This window comes from Rhinatrema bivittatum, chromosome 17 (assembly GCF_901001135.1).
Source record: "Rhinatrema bivittatum chromosome 17, aRhiBiv1.1, whole genome shotgun sequence".
In the NCBI taxonomy this organism is placed as follows: Eukaryota; Metazoa; Chordata; class Amphibia; order Gymnophiona; family Rhinatrematidae; genus Rhinatrema; species Rhinatrema bivittatum.
In genome coordinates this window covers 43,812,730-43,832,383 of record NC_042631.1, presented here as the reverse complement: position 1 = coordinate 43,832,383, position 19,654 = coordinate 43,812,730, and the positions used below count along the sequence as shown (strand labels likewise).

General features: G+C 44.6%; 1 protein-coding gene across 1 annotated transcript in view; it reads right to left on the bottom strand.

Moving 5' to 3' along the window:
- The window catches only part of CHID1 (chitinase domain containing 1), a 780,048-nt gene that overhangs the window by 725,259 nt on the left and 35,135 nt on the right, over window positions 1-19,654 (bottom strand). Inside the window, exons 4-5 of the mRNA XM_029582484.1 lie at window positions 11,627-11,759; window positions 8,556-8,600 (exon numbers count right to left, since the gene is read on the bottom strand). Coding sequence (XP_029438344.1) covers window positions 8,556-8,600; window positions 11,627-11,759 — 178 coding nt within the window. The remainder of the gene's footprint in view (window positions 1-8,555; window positions 8,601-11,626; window positions 11,760-19,654) is intronic.

Sequence of the window (19,654 nt, the reverse complement as noted above, 5' to 3'; positions counted from 1 at the left end):
GGGGGTTGTAAGAAAGTAAAATTGAAGGGTTGGGGGTGGGGTTTTTTTCTGATTCAGGGTTTGTTTTTTTTAAATTCGTTTTTCTGGGTTCGGATCGGGTTCCAGTTTCGTTTTTGGCAAAACACGATCCGTGGGAAAACTCGTTTTCCCACGAAGCGCCCGCACTGAAACCCGATCCAAAACAACAAAGCTCATCTCTACCACAGATCAGTCCAGACAAGTGGGTTTTGCATCCCTACCAGCAGATGGAGGCAGAGAACTAAAAGCTTTGAGGCACTGCTACATAACCTAGAGTGCCACCTGCAGTCTCTCAGTATTGACCTGTACCCAAGCAACTGTAGAGTAACAATTCCTCAACAACTCAACACCCCCTAAATGAGGGCAAACGCTAAACCCAAAAGTTGAAGTCCCCCAAACAGAAAACCCACAAATCAACCCAAGGATCTAGCCACAACCTGGCAAACTTCTTTAAGTTCTGTATATATACATTTTGACAGTTCTTCCCAGTAAGCATGCCAGAACACGGGTTAGCTGTATCGGTCTTGAGAACATTAAGGAGCTGGATCTCTGGACTGATCTGTAGTACTTCAGGAATGAAAATTAGCAGGTAAGAACCAATTTTCCTTTCCTGTTCGTACCATAGATTAGTCCAGAGAAGTAGGATGTACCAAAGTACCCCTTCACTGGGCGGGCCCATGAAAGACCCCCTCTCAACACACTTTCGCCGAAGGTTGGCTCTCCTGGAATCTGAACATCTAAATGGTAATGGCAAGATAAAGTGTGAAAAGAAGACCATGTCACCGCTCTACAAATCTCCTGTGGCGACACTAACTGACACTCGGCCCACGACACTGCCTGTGCTCTAGTAGAATGCGCATGCAACCCCCTTTGGAATAATTCTCCCCTTACAAAGGTAGGCCAAAACAATAGCTTCCTTCAGCCAATGCATTATCGTGCCATTTCTGGCACCTCCAAACAATACAAAGAAATGATCTGACCATCGAAAACTGTTTGTGACTTTTGCCTTTGGCAACTCAGCAGATCAATTTGGAAAGTTAAGAGCTCCACAGTGATTCAGGTAAAACAAAGATACCACCTTAGATAGGAACAAGGATACCATACGCAAAGACACCCCCTCATCCGAAATCTTAAGAAATGGTTCCCTAGAGGACAAAGTCTGCAGCTCTGAGATCCTTCTGAATGAACAAATCGCCACAAAAAAATACCACCTTCAGCATGAGGTCCTTTAACGACACCTTCCTCAACGGCTCAAAATGGAGGCCCACAAAGCACCCGCAAGACCAATTTTAAATTCCATGCTGGACCCAATCTATGCACTGGCGGTCGCAGATACTCGACCCCCTTCAAAAAACTCACAACATCTGGATGTGAGGCCAACGACCTTTTCCCTGGAGTATACCTCTGAGACTACCTAAGGCTTCCACCTGAACCTGCAAGGAATTGTAAACTAAGCCCTTGAAAATTATGGGCTCAGAGTATCCTTTTTATCACATGTGCCTGCTCACAAAAGTCAAGTCGTGAGACAAAAGTGATTTGCCCGATCCGAGAAAATAGGACTTTGCTTTAACAGCCCCTGCAACTGAGCCAATCTCAGGTACCCTTCAAATGCACACTGAACCAGATCCGCGAACCAAGGATGATGCAGCCTCTCCGGCACCACCAGAACCACCTGGCCCGGATGCCTCTCGATGCACCTAAAAACATTCGACCTATTAATGGTCATGGAGGAAACACGTACAGCAGGATCCTTGGCGGCCATGGAAGAACCCAAGCATCTATACTAAACTTGCTGTCTTGGCATTGCTCCTTGTTACCATTAGATCCAGATGGGGACTGTCCCAACGAGACTGGATAAGGCTGAAGGTCTCCTTCGACAGCTTCCATCCTCCTGAGTCCAACTGTTGCCTGCTGAGATAGTTCGCTTGCGCAGTGTCCACTCTCGCAACATGTGAAGTGGCTATCCTGTGCAAATATTGCTCTGCCCAGGCAAAAAGGTCCTGGGCTCCTTGAGCAACTGCGCGACTCTTCATTTACCCTTGCCAATTGATATAAGCTACCATTGTTGCACTGTCTGAAAACACTCTGACCATTTGACTTCTAACTTGTGGAAGGAATTCCACCAATACCCTATTCTGCTTCTCTCGCCTTCCTCCTCAACCACTGACTACACCGGAAACCGTAACAGGCCAATTACTCCGTTTAGCTCTCCACACCACTTAAAGATGCACACCTTCACCATCCCCATCATCACCAAACACCTCAGAACTAGAGAGAAACTCCCTCCAATTCACACCATCCAGCAAAAAAGGCTAATTCCGATCATAATCTCACCAGTCACACAACTTCTGGGCCTCTCGCTTTTCACATTGACTCTGTTCAACACCCACTCTCTCTCCAAAAAAACCCCCACATTCTTAATGATTATCTCTTGGAAGCCAAACCAGACATCTGTGCTATCACAGAAACTTGGTTGAAACCCACGGACACAGTTCTAATAAATCAACTTCCCACTCAAACGTATGACATATTCTCGATCCCAAGACTCAAGAAAAGAGGAGGCGGACTCCTTCTGGCAGCAAAGAAAGGCCTAAATATAACCCTTCAACATTCAAATTCAATCTCCAACCTAGAATGTGCATACTTCAAATCCAAACAGCTCCAAATCTGCCTTATCTCCGTGCCTCCTAGAAATCTAGAAACAGACCCATCTCCCCTCATTGAATACATCGCCAAATACATCAACTATGACACCCCAGCAATAATAAAGGGAGACTTCAACCTACACATTGACTCAGCCCCACGCTCCAACTGCGATACTCTCCTATCTACATTCCGACACCTGGGTTTCAAACAGATCGTCAACAGCCCCACTCACAAAAAGCGGGCCATACTTTGGACTTAATCTTCGTGAATTAAGGCATCTCACTCTCCTCTAATCCTACATGTACATCTATACCTTGGTCAGATCACCAGGTCATCACTATGGTCCTCAAGATGTCAATCACCTTCCCCCCTTCCTTCCCCAAAACCACTGTCCATTACAGGAAACCCTGTTCTTCAGACTCCCTAAGTAGCCAACTCTCCAAGGAACTGTCACATCTCGACCTCTCGGACGCAAATGCGGCTATCTCCTCTTGGTATACTATCACCAATAAAGTAGCAGACCTAACCTGCCCCCTAATCACTAAAGTTCTACACCAGTCCCCGGACAACAGAAAACCGTGGTTCACACCTGAACTGAAGGCTATCAAACTCGAGCTCAGAAACAAAGTATCCGAGTAAATGTTTTATTAATTTTCAGGGGAAAAAATTTGTGTTCACAGAGCCTTCACATCTGGAAATATTTTTGAAGGATAAGAATGAGGTTAGTTTGAATAAAATAATACCAACAGTAACATCTGACGAAATGGTCAACTAATTGGAATAAATAATTAGGCACCCTCTCTTTATTGATTATTATTATATAGGTTTATATAAGGTTCAGTCCCCGCATTATTTTATTTTTGATAGACAAACTTGTATAATTTTGAATGGATGAATACTTTATATTTAAGTATTATGTTGTCTATCAAAATTCCTGTTTATGCACAGAATTGTGAATATTTGTGTTTCTTTTTGAAAAACTTCAATAAAGATTAAATTAATAAATATATATATATATATATATATATACTGCTCTCATTTCCAAGCGATTGATAGACCAGGATGCTTCCAGTGGCGACCACAGTCCTTGTGCCATCTGTTCTTGACAAATCGCCCCTCAACCCTTGAGGTTGGCATCCATGATCTCTATAATCCAGTCCAGAAACTCGAGGCCAATCCCTTTCTCCAAATTGGGCCAACACAGCCACCATGAGAGACTGGACCTGGAAGTACCTTAAAGCAGTAAAGGCTAATGAAACTCCTCTGACAATGGATTCCAGCATGACAGCAACACCCACTGTAGAGGGCACATGTGGGCAAAAGCCCTTAGCACCAAATTCAACATAGATGCCACTGAACCCAGACCTGAACATAATCCCAAACCCTGAGCACTGGCATCCGCAAAATCCGCACCACCTGGGATTGTCATTTCTGAAACCTCTCAGAAGTAAGAAACACTCTGCCGAGCTGAATATCAAACTTTGCCCCCAAGTATTGCAGCATCTGAGTAGAGCTCAGGTGACTTTGTCAAATTCACCCCCCAGCTCAGGGACCACAAAATATCCATCACCGTGATCACAGACTGCCGGCATCCCTCCTCTGATTTCCCTTGGATAAACCAGTCAACCACATAAGAATGAACTATGATCTCCTCTCTGCAGAGAGCCTCTGCCACCACCACCATCACATTTGTGAACGTGCAAGGTGCAGTCACCAAACCGAATGGGAGGACCCAAAACTGGAAAAGTTACCCCAGAACCATACCATGAAGAAACATTATTTTTCCCGAATGGGAATGTGCAGATAGTCTTCTGTCAATTCCAGCGAGGCCCAAAAAACTCCACACGATGAATTGCTGCTATTCACCGTCCGCAATGTTTCCATACGGAAAAACAGGGAACTCGCAGTATCACGTTTCACCTTTTGCAGATTGAGGATGAGAAGAAAGGCTCCTTCCTTTTTTAGCACAACACAGTAAATCGAGGTCCTCCTGCGACCATGCTCCCTGACCGCCACTGATACAATCATGCCAGCAACTGAAGGAGACATGTGTCCCAAATCGTTGCTTGTTTGCCTCAGACACTGCAATGAGACACCACGAAAGCTTCTGTGAAGGGGCAAAAAAATTCTAAAGCATAACAGTCTCTTATTACCTCCAGGACCCATTGGTCGAGATAATCCTGGTCCACTTAACATAAGACTGTGATAGATGGCCTTTCACAGCCATCTTGAGAGAGTGGACCAGCCTGGCTTCATAATGAAGCCTTACTGCTGCTGGCCCCCTAGCCAGAGCCCTCTCAGGGAAGTCTATAGGTGCCTCAAAAGACAGTACAGAACCCTTACTGGGACAAAAAAACGCCACACCTCCCGAAACCTAGAGAGAGGCAGAAAAAAATTCCTGTCATCTTATCCTCCAGCAGCTTATTCCCTTTAGACTCTTGCAAAATCTTCATTGTTTCAGGTCCTCCCCGAACAATAATTTTACTTCCTTTAAAGGGAAGATTACAGAGCTGAGAGACCACATATCAGCTGACCAATTCCGCAATCTCAGCAGATGTTACACCGAGACCACCGCAGCCATATTCCTGGCCGAAGTCCAGCTCAAGTCATAAGGCGCATCAGCCTCATATGCAATCCCAGTCTCCACCTGAGTTGCCTGGCTATTAATGCCAGCGTCTGCTGAAGGCTTCTGAGACTTACGACCCAGCATAAACAGGCCCTCTGCATCAGATTTCCACAGGCTCGCTGCCAAATCTGCAACCAGAATGGTCATCTTGTTAGTGACCGCCGAGACCAAAGCATGCACCTTCACCAATACCAGCAGTGGCAGGATATCCTCTGCGAGGGGATACAACTTTGCTTCAGCCCTAGCCACCTTGGGAGCTCGCCTCCGAGAAGTTCCATTCCTGGTTCACCAGGTTCTTGATCCTTTTAGGGAAAGGAAAGGCTTTCGTGGGCTCCAGAATCCAACCAACACCAGATCCACCCCTTCATTGCCCAACTCCTCCTGGACCACCTTAATAGCCAAGTTCCTTCCAAACAGGAACAGACGAACCGCCCGCAGGTCATTTTCCTTCATTATTGAGACTTCTTCTGGATCAGCCATGTCCTTATCCCCATCCTGATAAACATCCACCAGGAGATCTGCTGGGTTATCCTGATCCACCCTCGGACCAACCCCCAAAACCATCTTCCGGGTCATCAAGATCCAAATCATCCAAGCCACCAGACCCCTCAGGGTGGTCCAGGCCCAGCCAGTTAAGGAGGTCCCCTGACCCTCTGGCCAAGGAGTCCCTCAGCCATTTTGCAGCAGGACAAGACGGCTGACAGAAATGCCCTTTCAAACCAGTGCTTTTCCTGGTTAAAAAGGCCTTATGCACAAGCAAGACAAATTCTGGGGAAAACTCCACATTATCCTCTCCCCTGTCCGGCCCAGAGCTCACATCTCCACCGCCTCCCCCCCTCCCCCAATGGGATTGCCGGAGACAACGAGGGAGGAGTGTCCCTGGGCTCTGGGGAGTCCATCACCTTCTGAGCTGTAGCCCTTCTCCTGTCTGACAGGTCACATAGGCTTCTATTATTGATCCTGACAGGGCCTTGGGAAACTGTGACTCTCCTACCAGCCTCATTCCCCCCAGAGGGCCCCTCCCCTCCAGCAACGAATTTCAGCATAGCGCTGCTGCATTCAACTGACCCCGATCCAGGCTGAAAAACCTCTGTCGGCGCCATCTGGTCTCCTTGCGGCCAGGTCTGCTAGAGAGGAACAGAAGCCTTGTGATCGCAGCACGTGGGAGAGGAGGGGGAACATGGCCGAATGCAAGCTTCAGCTCCCCGAAGCTTTCCCGCGCTAGGAAATCATTGTCAGAGTCATCTTGTCTCCATGCAGCCGGGCCTGCTGCAGAGAAACAGAAGCCATGTGATCGCAGTGCACAGGAGAGGAGGGGAACACGGCCCAACGCAGCCTCCAGCTCCCCGTGCAGCCTGAAGCTGAAACAGAGGGGCTACACTGCTCCTTTCCCCAGCCTGGGCCTGCCCCAATGATCAAGCCAGGAACAGCTCGAGCTGTTGCTGCTGAAATAAATGTAACACTTTTTCTTTTTTTAAAGAAGCAGCAGCCACAGCAAAGGAAGAAATTCAAGCGAAAAAAGGAATACTTCCCTGCTGCTGGCTACACCTCTGGGAAGGAGTCTTCAGGATAATGGGGAACCAGGACCCCTGGCTGTCAGACCCCTGAATCTGATGCGGCCTAAAGCTGATTAGGGATTACCAACCCCGCCACTCGCCCAGCTCAACCCAAGGAATGGCCCACGAAGGAACCTAACACCTCAGGGAGCGTCTTCTAACTTCTCTTCCCTCTTTCTTAACTGCAGGTTTGCACCTCTACCATCTACTGGAGACAGAGAAATACTGAGTGACTGCAGGTGGAACTCTCAGTTATGTAGCGGTACCTCAAAGCTTTTAGTTCTCTGCCTCCATCTGCTGGTAGGGATGCAAAACCCACTTGACTGGACTGATCTGTGGTATGAACAGGAAATGCAAGTTTAAATCTTACATATATATACATATATATTTACACTTGTATTGCTTATTCTTTATTGCTTATGATATTATTAGTAACTGAGAGACTGTTGTATTGAGTCTCTTTCCTTTGCCAAACCTTTGGTCAATGAATTCTTTTGGTTCCTGGCTCATTAATTGGCTTCACCTCTCAGTGATTCTAAATTGGGTTTAGTTTAATTTGGGTTGGTGATAACATTGATTCTCTTTCTTCTTCCTGCTCTGCCTCTGCCATGAGCACTATGCAGTATTGACATGCTGCAGTGTTCCTAAGTGTTACTGATTATCTGTGTACCTGTCCTCTGTACTTTCCCTTCTCCATTGTGAACCTCGCTGTTTCAGCGGTGACTCAAGGTTCAAGAAGAAAATGTATATTACTGACTGCTGGACTATGTCCTACTGTTGGTGTCAGCCAATGTCCAACATGTGCTGAAAGGAAAGCAGCTCGGTTGCAGCAAGAAGTGAAGGACACGAGAATGGCCCACATAGGATGCACGTGTGGTCTGTGTGGAAGTCAACTACAAAGGAAAATGTAGATACTGAGAAGAGGTGATCGATGTCTTCCTACAAATTGTGGGGAGGTAGTACCAAAAAAAGAACAAACATCTGGACATGAAAGAAAGAGAATAGATGTTTGGGTTACAGATGGTCTAGGGAAAGGAAGCCAGGCCAGAATGACGCATTTAGAAATGATCAATACTTGGCAAAGGAAATCAGAAAAAATGTATATAAGCCTTGTAAGACTGTGACATAGGGAAGGAGGAATTTTAAGACGTCTAGTGTTTCTTACTGACCCTGTATTTCTCCTTCCCAGGCACACATATTGTGATTGGCAATCATTTATTTACTATAATAAACATTTTACTAAATTTCTAAATTTTCTCAGAGACTCATGTCTGGTATATTGGGGCAAGAACCATACACTCCCTCACTTAAAAGCCTCCCTGAAACGTAGCTAAAAGTATACACATTGTGTAACGTGCATACTTGTAGCTGTGTTGAGGGATGGCAGTTTTCAAACAGCCAGTTTATGCGCAGAAATGGCTTTGAGAATTGTCTTCCCCATATCCATTCATGGACAGCCCAGCAGATGTTCAAGCCCTCCCATTTAAAGGAGACCCAAGTAGCAATCTCGTCCATGGATGGTTACAGTGATTGGTAAGGTACAGTCAAAGCAGTATTAAAAAGAAGACCAACACCACCAGCCATTACACCCGAGACATCTGAAGCGCTAGAATACTGCAGTTAAAATGGTCTAGAACATTGTATGCAGGTAGGTGGCTCTAAGGGAGAAGAATGCAGCATTTACATACCTGTACAATATTAGCACTCACCTATGAGGGTACTTTTAGAATTTTTCTTTACCTCTTTTATCCAGCCTGCCAAATGAAAAAAAAACAAAACAAAAAAAGAACATCTGAAGAGCTATTTAGGTACACTTTTACCATATCTAAATCAGCCATGCACAAAATGAGCTAAAACTCATAGAAAGACAACCAAATTTCATTCTGCATCCTGCTTATCCTTTCCTGGCCCCCTAGGTAATTCTGCCAAGCTCTTAACCCTCTTCTTCATTAAAAGAATGAGCTGTTTCCATCACTGATGCCGTTATCCTGTACTACAACTAAGCAGTGTATCTCTTGTTGACATTCTAAATTACTCCTTTTTTTTTAAGCAAAAAAACTTAAGTGCAATGCTACTCGCCTTCATCAGTCACAGGGAGTTTGACAGCAATAAGGACTGAGATGGTTTTACATGCACTGCTCATCCACTGAAGATGAAGCATTTGAAATAAAATGGCTGATCTAATGGCCTGTCTCACTTCCCATCTCCCATCTCTGTTTGATTTGTTAGTATGGCTGAACATGACCAGAATCCAAGATTTCCAACCACTGTATTCTCAAGGAGGAATAGATTTCTGAAGGAGGAAAAAGATTTTGGAAGCATAATTATTTCTATAGATCATTCCTCAAAGAGACCAACTTGATCTGGGAAAAATCCAGCATGGTTAATTGTGGAACATAATAAAAGTGAGCATGTCATGTTTACAAAAGAGAAGCAATTCATTTTTCCAGTCAATATGCTGCTCTTGGTTGCTATACAGATGCATCATTAGATTTGCTAGTGGTGAAATCACAGACTGTTCTTTATGAAACTAATCACTATATTACAATGACATTCACTAGTGGGTAGATTTTCGTAAGCCAGAGTGGCAACTTAGCCAACTACCGTGTTTCTCCGAAAATAACACAGGTCTTTTTAGCTCCGAAAAAAAGGATAAGGCTTATTTTCAGGGGATGTCTTTTTTTTTTTTTTCGTTATCGGCCCGCCGCGGGAAATTTCATTTTCCCACGATTCAGGACGATTTTATTTTGGCTGCCCCCCGAAACCTTATTCGAAACCCACCTCAACCCATTACCGTACAACGGGGTTGTAAAAAAAAAAAAAACAAACAAACCCCAAAGCCATCCCAACCCTTCAAATGTAATTAATTGCAACCACCCCACCCTCCCGACCCCCCCAAAACTTGCTGAAATTACCTGGTGGTCCAAGAGCAATCTCCCGCTCTCCGGCCATTGGATGCCAGTAATCAAAATGGCGCCGATGGCCCTTTGCCCTTACCATGTGACAGGGGCTATCGGTGCCATTGGCCGGACTCTGTCAAATGGTATGAGCAATGGACAGCCGGGGCGGGCTCTTCATCTCCAACGGCCCGAGAGGGGGAGATCACTCCCGGGACCCCGCTGGACCACCAGGGACTTTTGTTAAGTCTTGGGGGGGGGGGAGGGGTGTCGGGCAAGTCTTGGGGTGCAACCGCACGTCCACCTATAACTAGGGCTTATTTTTGGAGTAGGGTTTATATTTCGAGCCCACTCCAAAAATCCTGAAAACTCAAGCTAGGGCTTATTTTCAGGGTAGGGCTTATTTTTGGGGAAACACAGCTATTTTTACATGAACTTCCAGCTGCAATTTAACATAGGTGGCAGCTGAATAATCAACTCAATTTAGCTGGATTGTGCTTTAATTTACTTATGGACAGCTAAATAACTGGCTGCTAACTGGCTAACCCTGACATTTCAGCATTGGTCAACTAAGTCACCATCCCTTCCAAGGCAGCTCCACAAAACCCTAGGGGTATTGGGAGAAAGCCTGAACGAGCTCAACTACTAGGCAGGCAAGAGGCCTTTCTTCTTCTTCTATTCCCTCCCTTCACCAAGTAAGTGAGTTACTAATGGGGGAAGTCATCCCTACAGACAGTTGTCCCAGAAGCCAATAGCCTTAACTAGGCCGAGGCCATACCAAGGCCTTGGGAGCGGAATAGAGACTTGTCCTCACTAGTCTGCAGTCTGCTGGAGACAGGAACTCTGACAACTCCCTAAGGCCACACCTCCCTCATACCTGACATGACGTCACAAGGGAGAAAAAGATGTCCTCTGTCTCTGGAAGCTGTAGAGGGGGGAAATCCTTGAAGTAATGCTAGTCTAGCAGGAGGAGAAGGAATCCAACAATTTATTCTTATTTTCTGTGGCTTTGGCTTTAGTTTACATAAAAAAGAAGTATTTATATTATTTGAATTATATTCCACCTTTCAGCCACTTAAATGTGGGTTATATTCAGGTACTGTGGGTATTTCCTTGTCCCCAGAGGGCTCACAATATAAGGTTTTTCTTGAGGCAATGGAGAGTGAAGAACTTTGCCCAAGGTCGCAAGGAGCGGCAGTGGGATTTAAACCCTGTCTTCCCTGGTTCGTAAGTCATTGCTCCTCCTCCTCTCCACTATCACAAATAACCCAAGATACTCGTTGATATAATCTGGAAATGGGACTCTAAATGTCATTTTCAAATGGAGATTTTTCTCTTTACACAATGGTACCCAAATCCTTACAGTCTGCAATTGGTCAGACAGGAGTAGTACTGATTTTACAATACTAGGCAATATAACTTTATAAAGATCTGTAAAAGACAGATAAGAATCTAGGATAAAACAGAGCTGTACTAGCAAGCAGGAGGCCTGGTTTCCATTAGCAGGTACACTACTGCTCCTGGAAGCAACAGGGTTTGAGGTACTACTCACAGCTTCAGGAGAAAGCAAAGCCAAGCAGAAAGCCCTAGCACCCGTCCAGTCTGGGGTTCCCAGTGGTGAAGAGTCTGAGCTTGAGAATACTTTTGTACAGATTAAATATCAAGAACTTTTCTGTTACTTATCCAAACAAAAGAGGAATGGCACAAGACAGAAAAAGAACCACTGAATGAAATCAATGAAATGAAATGGAGGCAAGGAAGTTTTGTACTATTCGGTTGTTATATGTCATTGTCTAGTATTCATCTTACTGTCACATGCATATTATAAAAATAACATCATCCTTTTCCATAACAAAATTAAGTAAGAGAAGAAAGCAGGTTACCTTGGTCGGCATCATGAAGTCCCGTGACCTGGTAAGCCTCCCTCCCTCGTCTTTTCACCTGCAGCCAGACTGGTGACAACAGTGGCAATTTGTTTCCAAACGTTTTAGCAATGTCATAACCTCGGCTGTTCCACTGTCAAGAGAACAATAAAACAAAGAAATACGACACTGGGCTATACATACATTCCTGGTAACAAAGTTTACTGTTCTATGTAATGGCAGTGCCAAAAGTTCTGTTTAATGATACTGTCAAAAGTTTTAGTTTTCTGGAAACCGGTACGATGTGCAAACGGCTATCGGTATATAAAATCATTTAAATAAATAAAATAAATAAGTTATTACTGGCTGGTTTATTTACCAACTTTACATAAGTCGTTGCAGTGACTGCCAGAACGGAGCAGTCACACATTCGGGTAGATTTTATAATTTTGCGCGAGCGCGAACAAAGGTACGCTGGATTTTATAAGATACACGCGTAGCCGCGCGTATCTTATAAAATCCGGGGTCGGCACGCGCAAGGGGGTGCACATTTGTGCAACCTGCGTGCGCCGAGCCCAGCGCACGCTGCCTGTTCCCTCTGAGGCTGCTCCGATTTTGGAGCGGCCTCGGAGGGAACTTTCCTTCGCCCTACCCCCACCTTCCCCTCCCTTCCCCTACCTAACCCACCCCCCTGGCCCTATCTAAACCCCCTTACCTTTGTTGGCAGATTTACGCCTGCTGAAAGCAGACGTAAATCTGCGCGCGCCAGCAGGCTGCTGGCGCGTCATCACCCGACCCGGGGGCTAGTCCGGAGGCCTCGACCACGCCCCCGGGCCGGTGCCATGCCCCGGGCCCGCCCCCGAAATGCTGCGTCATTTATGGGACGCCCCCGACACGCCCCTTTTACGAAGCCCCGGGACTTATGCGCGTCCCGGCGGCCTATGCAAAATAGGCGCGCCGGCGCGCAGGGCATTTAAAATCCAGCCCATTATATTCCAAGGTCTGATTTCTTTCAGGCTGTGAAGCTCACTTCCATACATTTACTGTCAAGCAGAAATGGAACAGGGTGCAGGCAGACCGCAAAGAAGCAGAGATTCTGGGTAAGTTCGCCATTGCTCTTCTAGGACACCTGGCTGGTTTCACAGCTTGGTAGTACTATTGCATTAATGCCTTGAGAGGTGGGATGTGGGGATGCTCCATCTTATCTAGAGTACCAATGAATGGCTCAGTTCAGCTCAGAAGTCTCTTCTAGCTCTCTGTAAACTGGGGATCTCACACGTAAAAAATAGGACCAACAAGGAAGAGAGAGAAAATCTGAATAGAAATGAGGTGGAGGAGGATTCGGTGAGACATGCCTCTCATCGGAGAGGAGGGCGAAAGGACAGCGAAGGGAACCCTGTGAGACCAGGGGACCTAAGGAGCTGAGGGAACACCTACCTTTTTGCCGGCCCTGCTGACGTTATCTAGTGGCGACGGGACTCCCAATAAAACCGGAAGGACAGCGGCGTGTCCCTGGAGGATTTGGTGAGACGTGCCTCTCGTCGGCGAGGAGTGCGAAAGGACAGCGAAGGGAACCCTGTGAGACCAGGGGACCTAGGGAGCTGAGGGAACATCTACCTTTTTGCCGGCCCTGCTGACGTCATCTAGCGGTGACGGGACTCCCAATAAAACTGGAAGGACAGCGGAACGAAGCCGCGCGCCCCTTCTAAAATTTTTCTTTTCAGATTTACTTTTAATTGTTGGAATCCTACCCTAATATATGGGTAGGAAAAGGAAGACAAAGTTTGCTACATCTTCCCCTAGAGCAGTACCAACAAGATGCCCTATGGACTCCCATGTGATAAGGCGTGTGGGTCAACTTGAAAGATATTCTATTCCTGAAATCTCTTTCTCATTAGGTTCACCAGAGAGTCTGGCCATTCTACAATCACCTCAGCCGGTGATGGAGACATCAAGTTCGAACTTGCAATCTATGGTACAGGGGACCGGGGAAACAGTAAGCACTGAGTTACCCGGGAATTTAGAAATTGCAGGTATACAAAATGGGGCGGGAGGGTTATTAATTCAAGAAATGTCATCAAGGGGAGATTTGAATATGAATATGGAATTATTAGACCCGCAAAATGTTACATTAAGTGATATTTGGAAACTGCTTATTGAAGTTAAGAAAAACTTTAACTATTTCTACATCACAATTTAAAGAAGATATTGAAAAAGTGAATAATAAAATAGAACAACATACAAGTCGATTAAATATCTTAGATGAAAATGTTAAGGTTATAAATGCTCAGGTAACATCGATACAAGTAGCTAGTAATTCATTTATTAAAGATAGCTTAGTAATTCATAGACATTTGGAAATGTTAGAAAACAAAAATCGTATTAGAAATTTAAGGTTTCTTAATTTCCCGATGACCAGATTGTTATCTGCATTTGAATTACTTAAGAAATATTTGATTGAAATTTTATCTATTTCAAATATTGATGAAAAAAGTATTTCAAAGTTGGACTATATTCCTAAATCAAAGATTCAACCTCAAGATGGAGTAGAGGAACTAGACATTATACAACAGGAATCTCCTAATTTAACTTCCTTTCTTGAGGCATCCTTAGATGATATTCCTTGCAGAGCTACATTAGTGGTTTCTTTTTGTAGAGAACAGGACAAGAGTTTAATACTACAAAAATTCTTTAGAAATAAAGATATTTCCTTTTGTAGGCATAAAGTCCAAGTCTTTCCGGATGTTGCCCGTAACATGCAGTTACGGCGCAAACAATTCTTAGTATTTAAACCAAGGGTCCTGGCAATAGGTGCATCTTTTTATTTAAAGTACCCATGTAAATGCCTAGTTGTTCTTCAAAAAAATAAATGTATATTTTTAGATCCTACCCATCTTGAGGTATTTTTGAATGATAAAGAGCAGAGGTAAGATATTGTAGGAAAAGAATGTAATAGTCTCAGATGTATATCTTCATATACTTTTCCTTTAATTAACCTTTGGTTAAAAATACCTTGTATATCCTCCCATATTTATTTATTTTATTTATTTATTGTTTTTGTTATACCGAGTTTCATGACAGGCATCACATCAACCCGGTTTACAATTAACAGAGTGTGTAAAGCATAACATAACGTAAAAACAATGTTCTCAATAAGAACCTTGAACTTTAAATACAGTGAATCAGATAAAGGATGTGAGAAAGTTACAATAAATCAGGGAAATCAACTTGGAACTGGAAAAGGGGAGAGATTGTACAGAGCAATATTTACATTTTGGCCTATTAATGTAATAGAGTAGCATAGTGAGTAAATAAGAATATGTGAGTAACTGTGGCGATACATCACTATGAAACGGTACATAAATAACCAGATGCATAAATACGACAGTGGTATGATAAAAGCTCAGCAGGTATTGATGAGTGTAAATTTAAGGTTGGTTGGATTGTATTTGGTCCAGTTATTGAATAAGAGTTTGTGCTATTTAATGGAAGTTTTATTCAAGGCTTGGAAATGCTTTTTTGAAAAGCCAAGTTTTTATTCTTTTCCTAAATGTTAGAGAGCAAGGCTCCTGTCTCAAATCTGGTGGGATAGAGTTCCAGAGAGTTGGACCTGCTGAAGAGAAGGCTCTGAGACTCAATGATTTATGTTGGAGGTTTTGGCCTTTGGAATTTGGAGTGACTCTTTGTAGTATTCCCTGATGGGTCTGGCGGAAGTGTATTTTTTTAGAGGTATTTGTAGGTCGAGGTGCGTGTTTTGGTTGATAGTTTTGTATATGATGTTGATGGTTTTGTACATGATTCTATAGTGGATCGGTAGCCAGTGGAGGTTTTTGAGGATAGGTGAGATGTGGTCTATTTTCCTGGAGTTTGTAAGGACTCTGGCTGCAGAGTTCTGAACCATTTGTAGCGGTTTGGTATTTGGGGACTTTACTACTGAGGTACAGTAAATATTGTAGAGATATTTTTCTTTTTTATTTCTATGTACTAAAGTTATTTTCCTGATTTTTTGCAAATGTAAAAACTTTGTTAAAAATCTGAATAAAGAATAAATTAAAAAAAAATAGAAATGAGGTGGAGTAGGGGGAATCATTATATATTAGGTCAACCTTTGACTTCCATGTCACATCTGCATCCAAACCAGAAAAGAAGTGTCTTGTTTGAGAGAAGATGTGGTGTGTATGTGCCCCCAGGTGGGAAATGGCTTACCCAGAAATCTTTGGGAGGTCCTATGTAACAAGAGGGTTTGGGATTTGTTCAAGCAATACCTTTCTGTTGCTCTTTGCTCCCGGTTTGTATCATCCAATTCATTGCTTCCATGAGGTCACTGTATATTTGAGATGAGTCCCAATGCCGGAGGCAGCCCTGCAATTCATGCATTCCTTATCCATAAACCAAATGTGTGCTTCTGGCAACGCTGGCAGGTCTGTCCTAACCATGTCATGAACAGGGTCTACTGGAGTGATTTCCAGAAAGCGAGCGTAGCTGCAAAGTCTGTCCCCATGCGCCTTGCAGTTCATTTTCAAAAGAGAAACTATGCAGGAAGCTTTCCTTTGAAAAACTGCTTGCAAATACAAAAGTACCTGCAGACCTTACACCTGTTTTTACTGTGGGTAAAAATTAGCTGGAAAACAAATGTGAACAGATTTGAAAATCAAGTTTTCCATGCATTGTCTCTCTACCCCATCCCCAGAAATAAGCATGCCCTGGACCCTTGTGTGTGCTCTTAGCTGGGCTGACTGAGGGCAGTTTTCAGACATACCAGTTTACCCAGCTAGATAGCTTTTCAAATTGTCCTCCATGAATTTATACAGTTAAAGCACAGCCATATTTTATTGCTACAGTGCAGGCAGCATACGGCTGTGGCCTACTAATTAGGATTTAGTATGTCTGTGCACCCTTTTACAGTTTACGAAAAGAAAAAGAGACATTCTAACAGGAAGGGCAAAATTTAGAGCCATTTATGCGAATAAATAGCAATTTTCCAATGTTCACTGGTTATCTGTAAATTGTACCTAACAGCCACTAAACAATGTGCGCTATCCCTTGCTGGACCCTCTCTATGGAACTCGATGCCCACCCACCTACGCCTTGAGACCTGCTCCAAAAAATTCAGACAAAATCTCAAGACCTGTCTCTTTACACGAGCCTACACATGAACCCCCTTTCTTTTCCCCTACTATTCTCCCACTTTCTCCCACACCCCTCCATTCACCCCCCCTAGCATAAGTCCGATTTCCCCCCCCCTTTCTCCCTCCACCTTATATTTACTGTAAATAATACACTTGTATATAATTATTTTTATTGCATTTATACAACCATTTTATTGCATTTATCTTTGTTGTACAGCATTACCTTTTGTTTCCCCCCCCCCTCCCCCACCCAGTTCTATTATCAGTTCAATGTAAAGCCCCGTTGGCCATTTTTTTGTTCCATGGAAACCGATGTGATGTATCTCCAAACAAATGTTGTTATACAAAAACTTTAAATAAATAAATAAATAAATAAATAAATAAATAAATAAATAAATAAGGGGTTCCCCAACACGAATACATTTAGCTGCACAGAAAGGAGGTATTCCTGGAGGCATGTTTAGGTTGGGAGAGGAAAATATTGCATGGAAATTGTATTTTAAAAACTAAGGGGCGGATTTTAAAAGGCCCCTGCGCGCCGGCGCACCTGTTTTGTATAGGCCGCCGGCGCGCGTAAAGCCCCGGGACGCGCATAAGTCCCGGGGCTTTCAAAAAGGGGAGGGAGGGGCGTGTCCAGGGGCGTTTCCGAAACAACGCGGCGTTTCAGGGGCGTGCCCGGGGGCGTGGCGCCGTGGTCGAGGCCTCCGGACCAGCCCCCGGGACCGGAGGACGGAGCGGGGCTGCCAGACGACGCGCGCAAAGTTACGCCTGCTTTTAGCAGGCGTAACTTTGCCGACAAAGGTAGGGGGGGTTAGATAGGGCCGGGGGGGTGGGTTAGGTAGGGGAAGGTGGGGGGAGGGCGAAGAAAAGTTCCCTCCGAGGCCGCTCCAAAATCGGAGCGGCCTCGGAGGGAACAGGCAGGCCGTGCTGGGTTCGGCGCGCGCAGGTTGCACAAATGTGCACCCCCTTGCGCGCGTCGACCCCGGATTTTATAAGATATGCATGGCTACGCGCGTATCTTATAAAATCCAGCGCCTGGTGCGCGAACAAAAGTACGCGATCGCGCAAGTATTTAAAATCTGCCCCTAAGTCTGTTATTTTCCATGAAAAACCCACAAATGTCCACACGGCCAGTTTCAAAGGAAAAGTCTGCAGGTATTTCCCTTTGTAAAATGGGGCAAAACCAATGGTAAAGCACCTGCAGACCTTGTCCCCAAATTTCCTCTCTATGCGACTAGAATTCCCTCTCTGGCCAGTCAAATCCCATCTAGAACCCGTCCCTTTTTGGGCTACTTTTAAATCTCGCTCTTCCATATTTCAGTCTTTTCAAATTTTAACCATCTCCTTAATCCGCCCTGAAAAACTATATGTTGCATGGAATGGAATAAACATTTTCTAAATAAAAAAAATGACTAGACTGTAAGCTCCACTGAACAAGAACATAAGAAATTGCCATGCTGGGTCAGACCAAGGGTCCATTAAGCCCAGCATCCTGTTTCCAACAGAGGCCAAACCAGGCCACAAGAACCTGGTAATTATCCAAATACTAAGAAGATCCCATGCTACTGATGCAATTAATAGCAGTGGCTATTCCCTAAGTAAACTTGATTAAAGGAAAATTGGTTCTTACCTGCTAATTTTCATTCCTGTAGTACCAAGAATCAGTCCAGACTGTTGGGTTATGCCTCCCTTCCAGCAGATGGAGTCAGAGAAAAGCTGAAAAGCACCCCCTAGATAACCTGGTGTGCTACCTACGATCCTTCAGTATAATCAATATCAAAGCAGAATGAAGTAAATTTAACAAACCAATGACTAGATCAATCCAAACTTTAAAAAACCAGAACATGTGAAAAAACCAAACACGTCATAGTATAGGTGCACAATCTTCGTAAAATTCTGCAAAGAGAAAAATACAATTAGCTGAGCGGACTCGCCATATATACCCATGGGCGGGCGTCTGGACTGATCCTTGGTACTACAGGAACGAGAATTAGCAGGTAAGAACCAATTTTCCTTTCCCTGTACGTACTAGGATCAGTCCAGACTGCTGGGATGTACCCAAGCTGCCCTAAGAGTCCCGCTCGAAGTACACTGCTGCCAAAAGTATCCACTTGTGGATCCTGGACGTCCAAACAGTAATGCTTAGCAAACGTGTGCAAAGATTTTCAAGTGGCTGCCCTGCAGATCTCTTGAGGCGACACACATTGGCTTTCAGCCCAGGAAGCCGCTTGCGACCTGATGGAATGCGTTTTAAGACCATCTGGTACTTGCCGCCTGTGACATATGTAAAAGTCGAGGCAATAGCCTCTTTCAACCAGCGAGCAATAGTAGTTTTAGAAGCCTTACACCCCTTCTTAGGACCGCTCCATAAGACAAACAGATGGTTAGATAATCGAAAAGGATTAGTCACCTCCAAGTACCTCAAAAGAATCCGGCAAACATCCAATCTCCTCATATCCCAGGCCTGAGGAGAATTCCAATCCATGTCTGGAAAGGCTGGCAACTCAACTGTCTGGTTGACATGAAAGGCCGAAACCACCTTTGGCAAAAAAGGAAGGTACCGTCTGAAGCGAAACCCCAGAGTCTGAAATTCGCAAGAACGGCTCTCTACATGACAACGCTTGAAGTTCGGAAACTCGTCTAGCCGAACAAATAGCCACGAGAAAAACCGCCTTGAGTGTTAAATCTTTCAATGTAGCCCGATTGAGAGGCTCAAACGGAGAACCGCAAAGCCCACGGAGAACCAAATTCAAACTCCACGAGGGACATATCGCGCATACTGGTGGGTGCAAGTGTTTGGCCCCCTTCAAAAAATGGACTACATCCGGATGTCCTGCTATAGAAGAACCATAAATCTTACCTCTCAAACAGCCTAACGCCAACATCTGGACCCGAAGCGAGCTGTACGCCAAACCTTTCT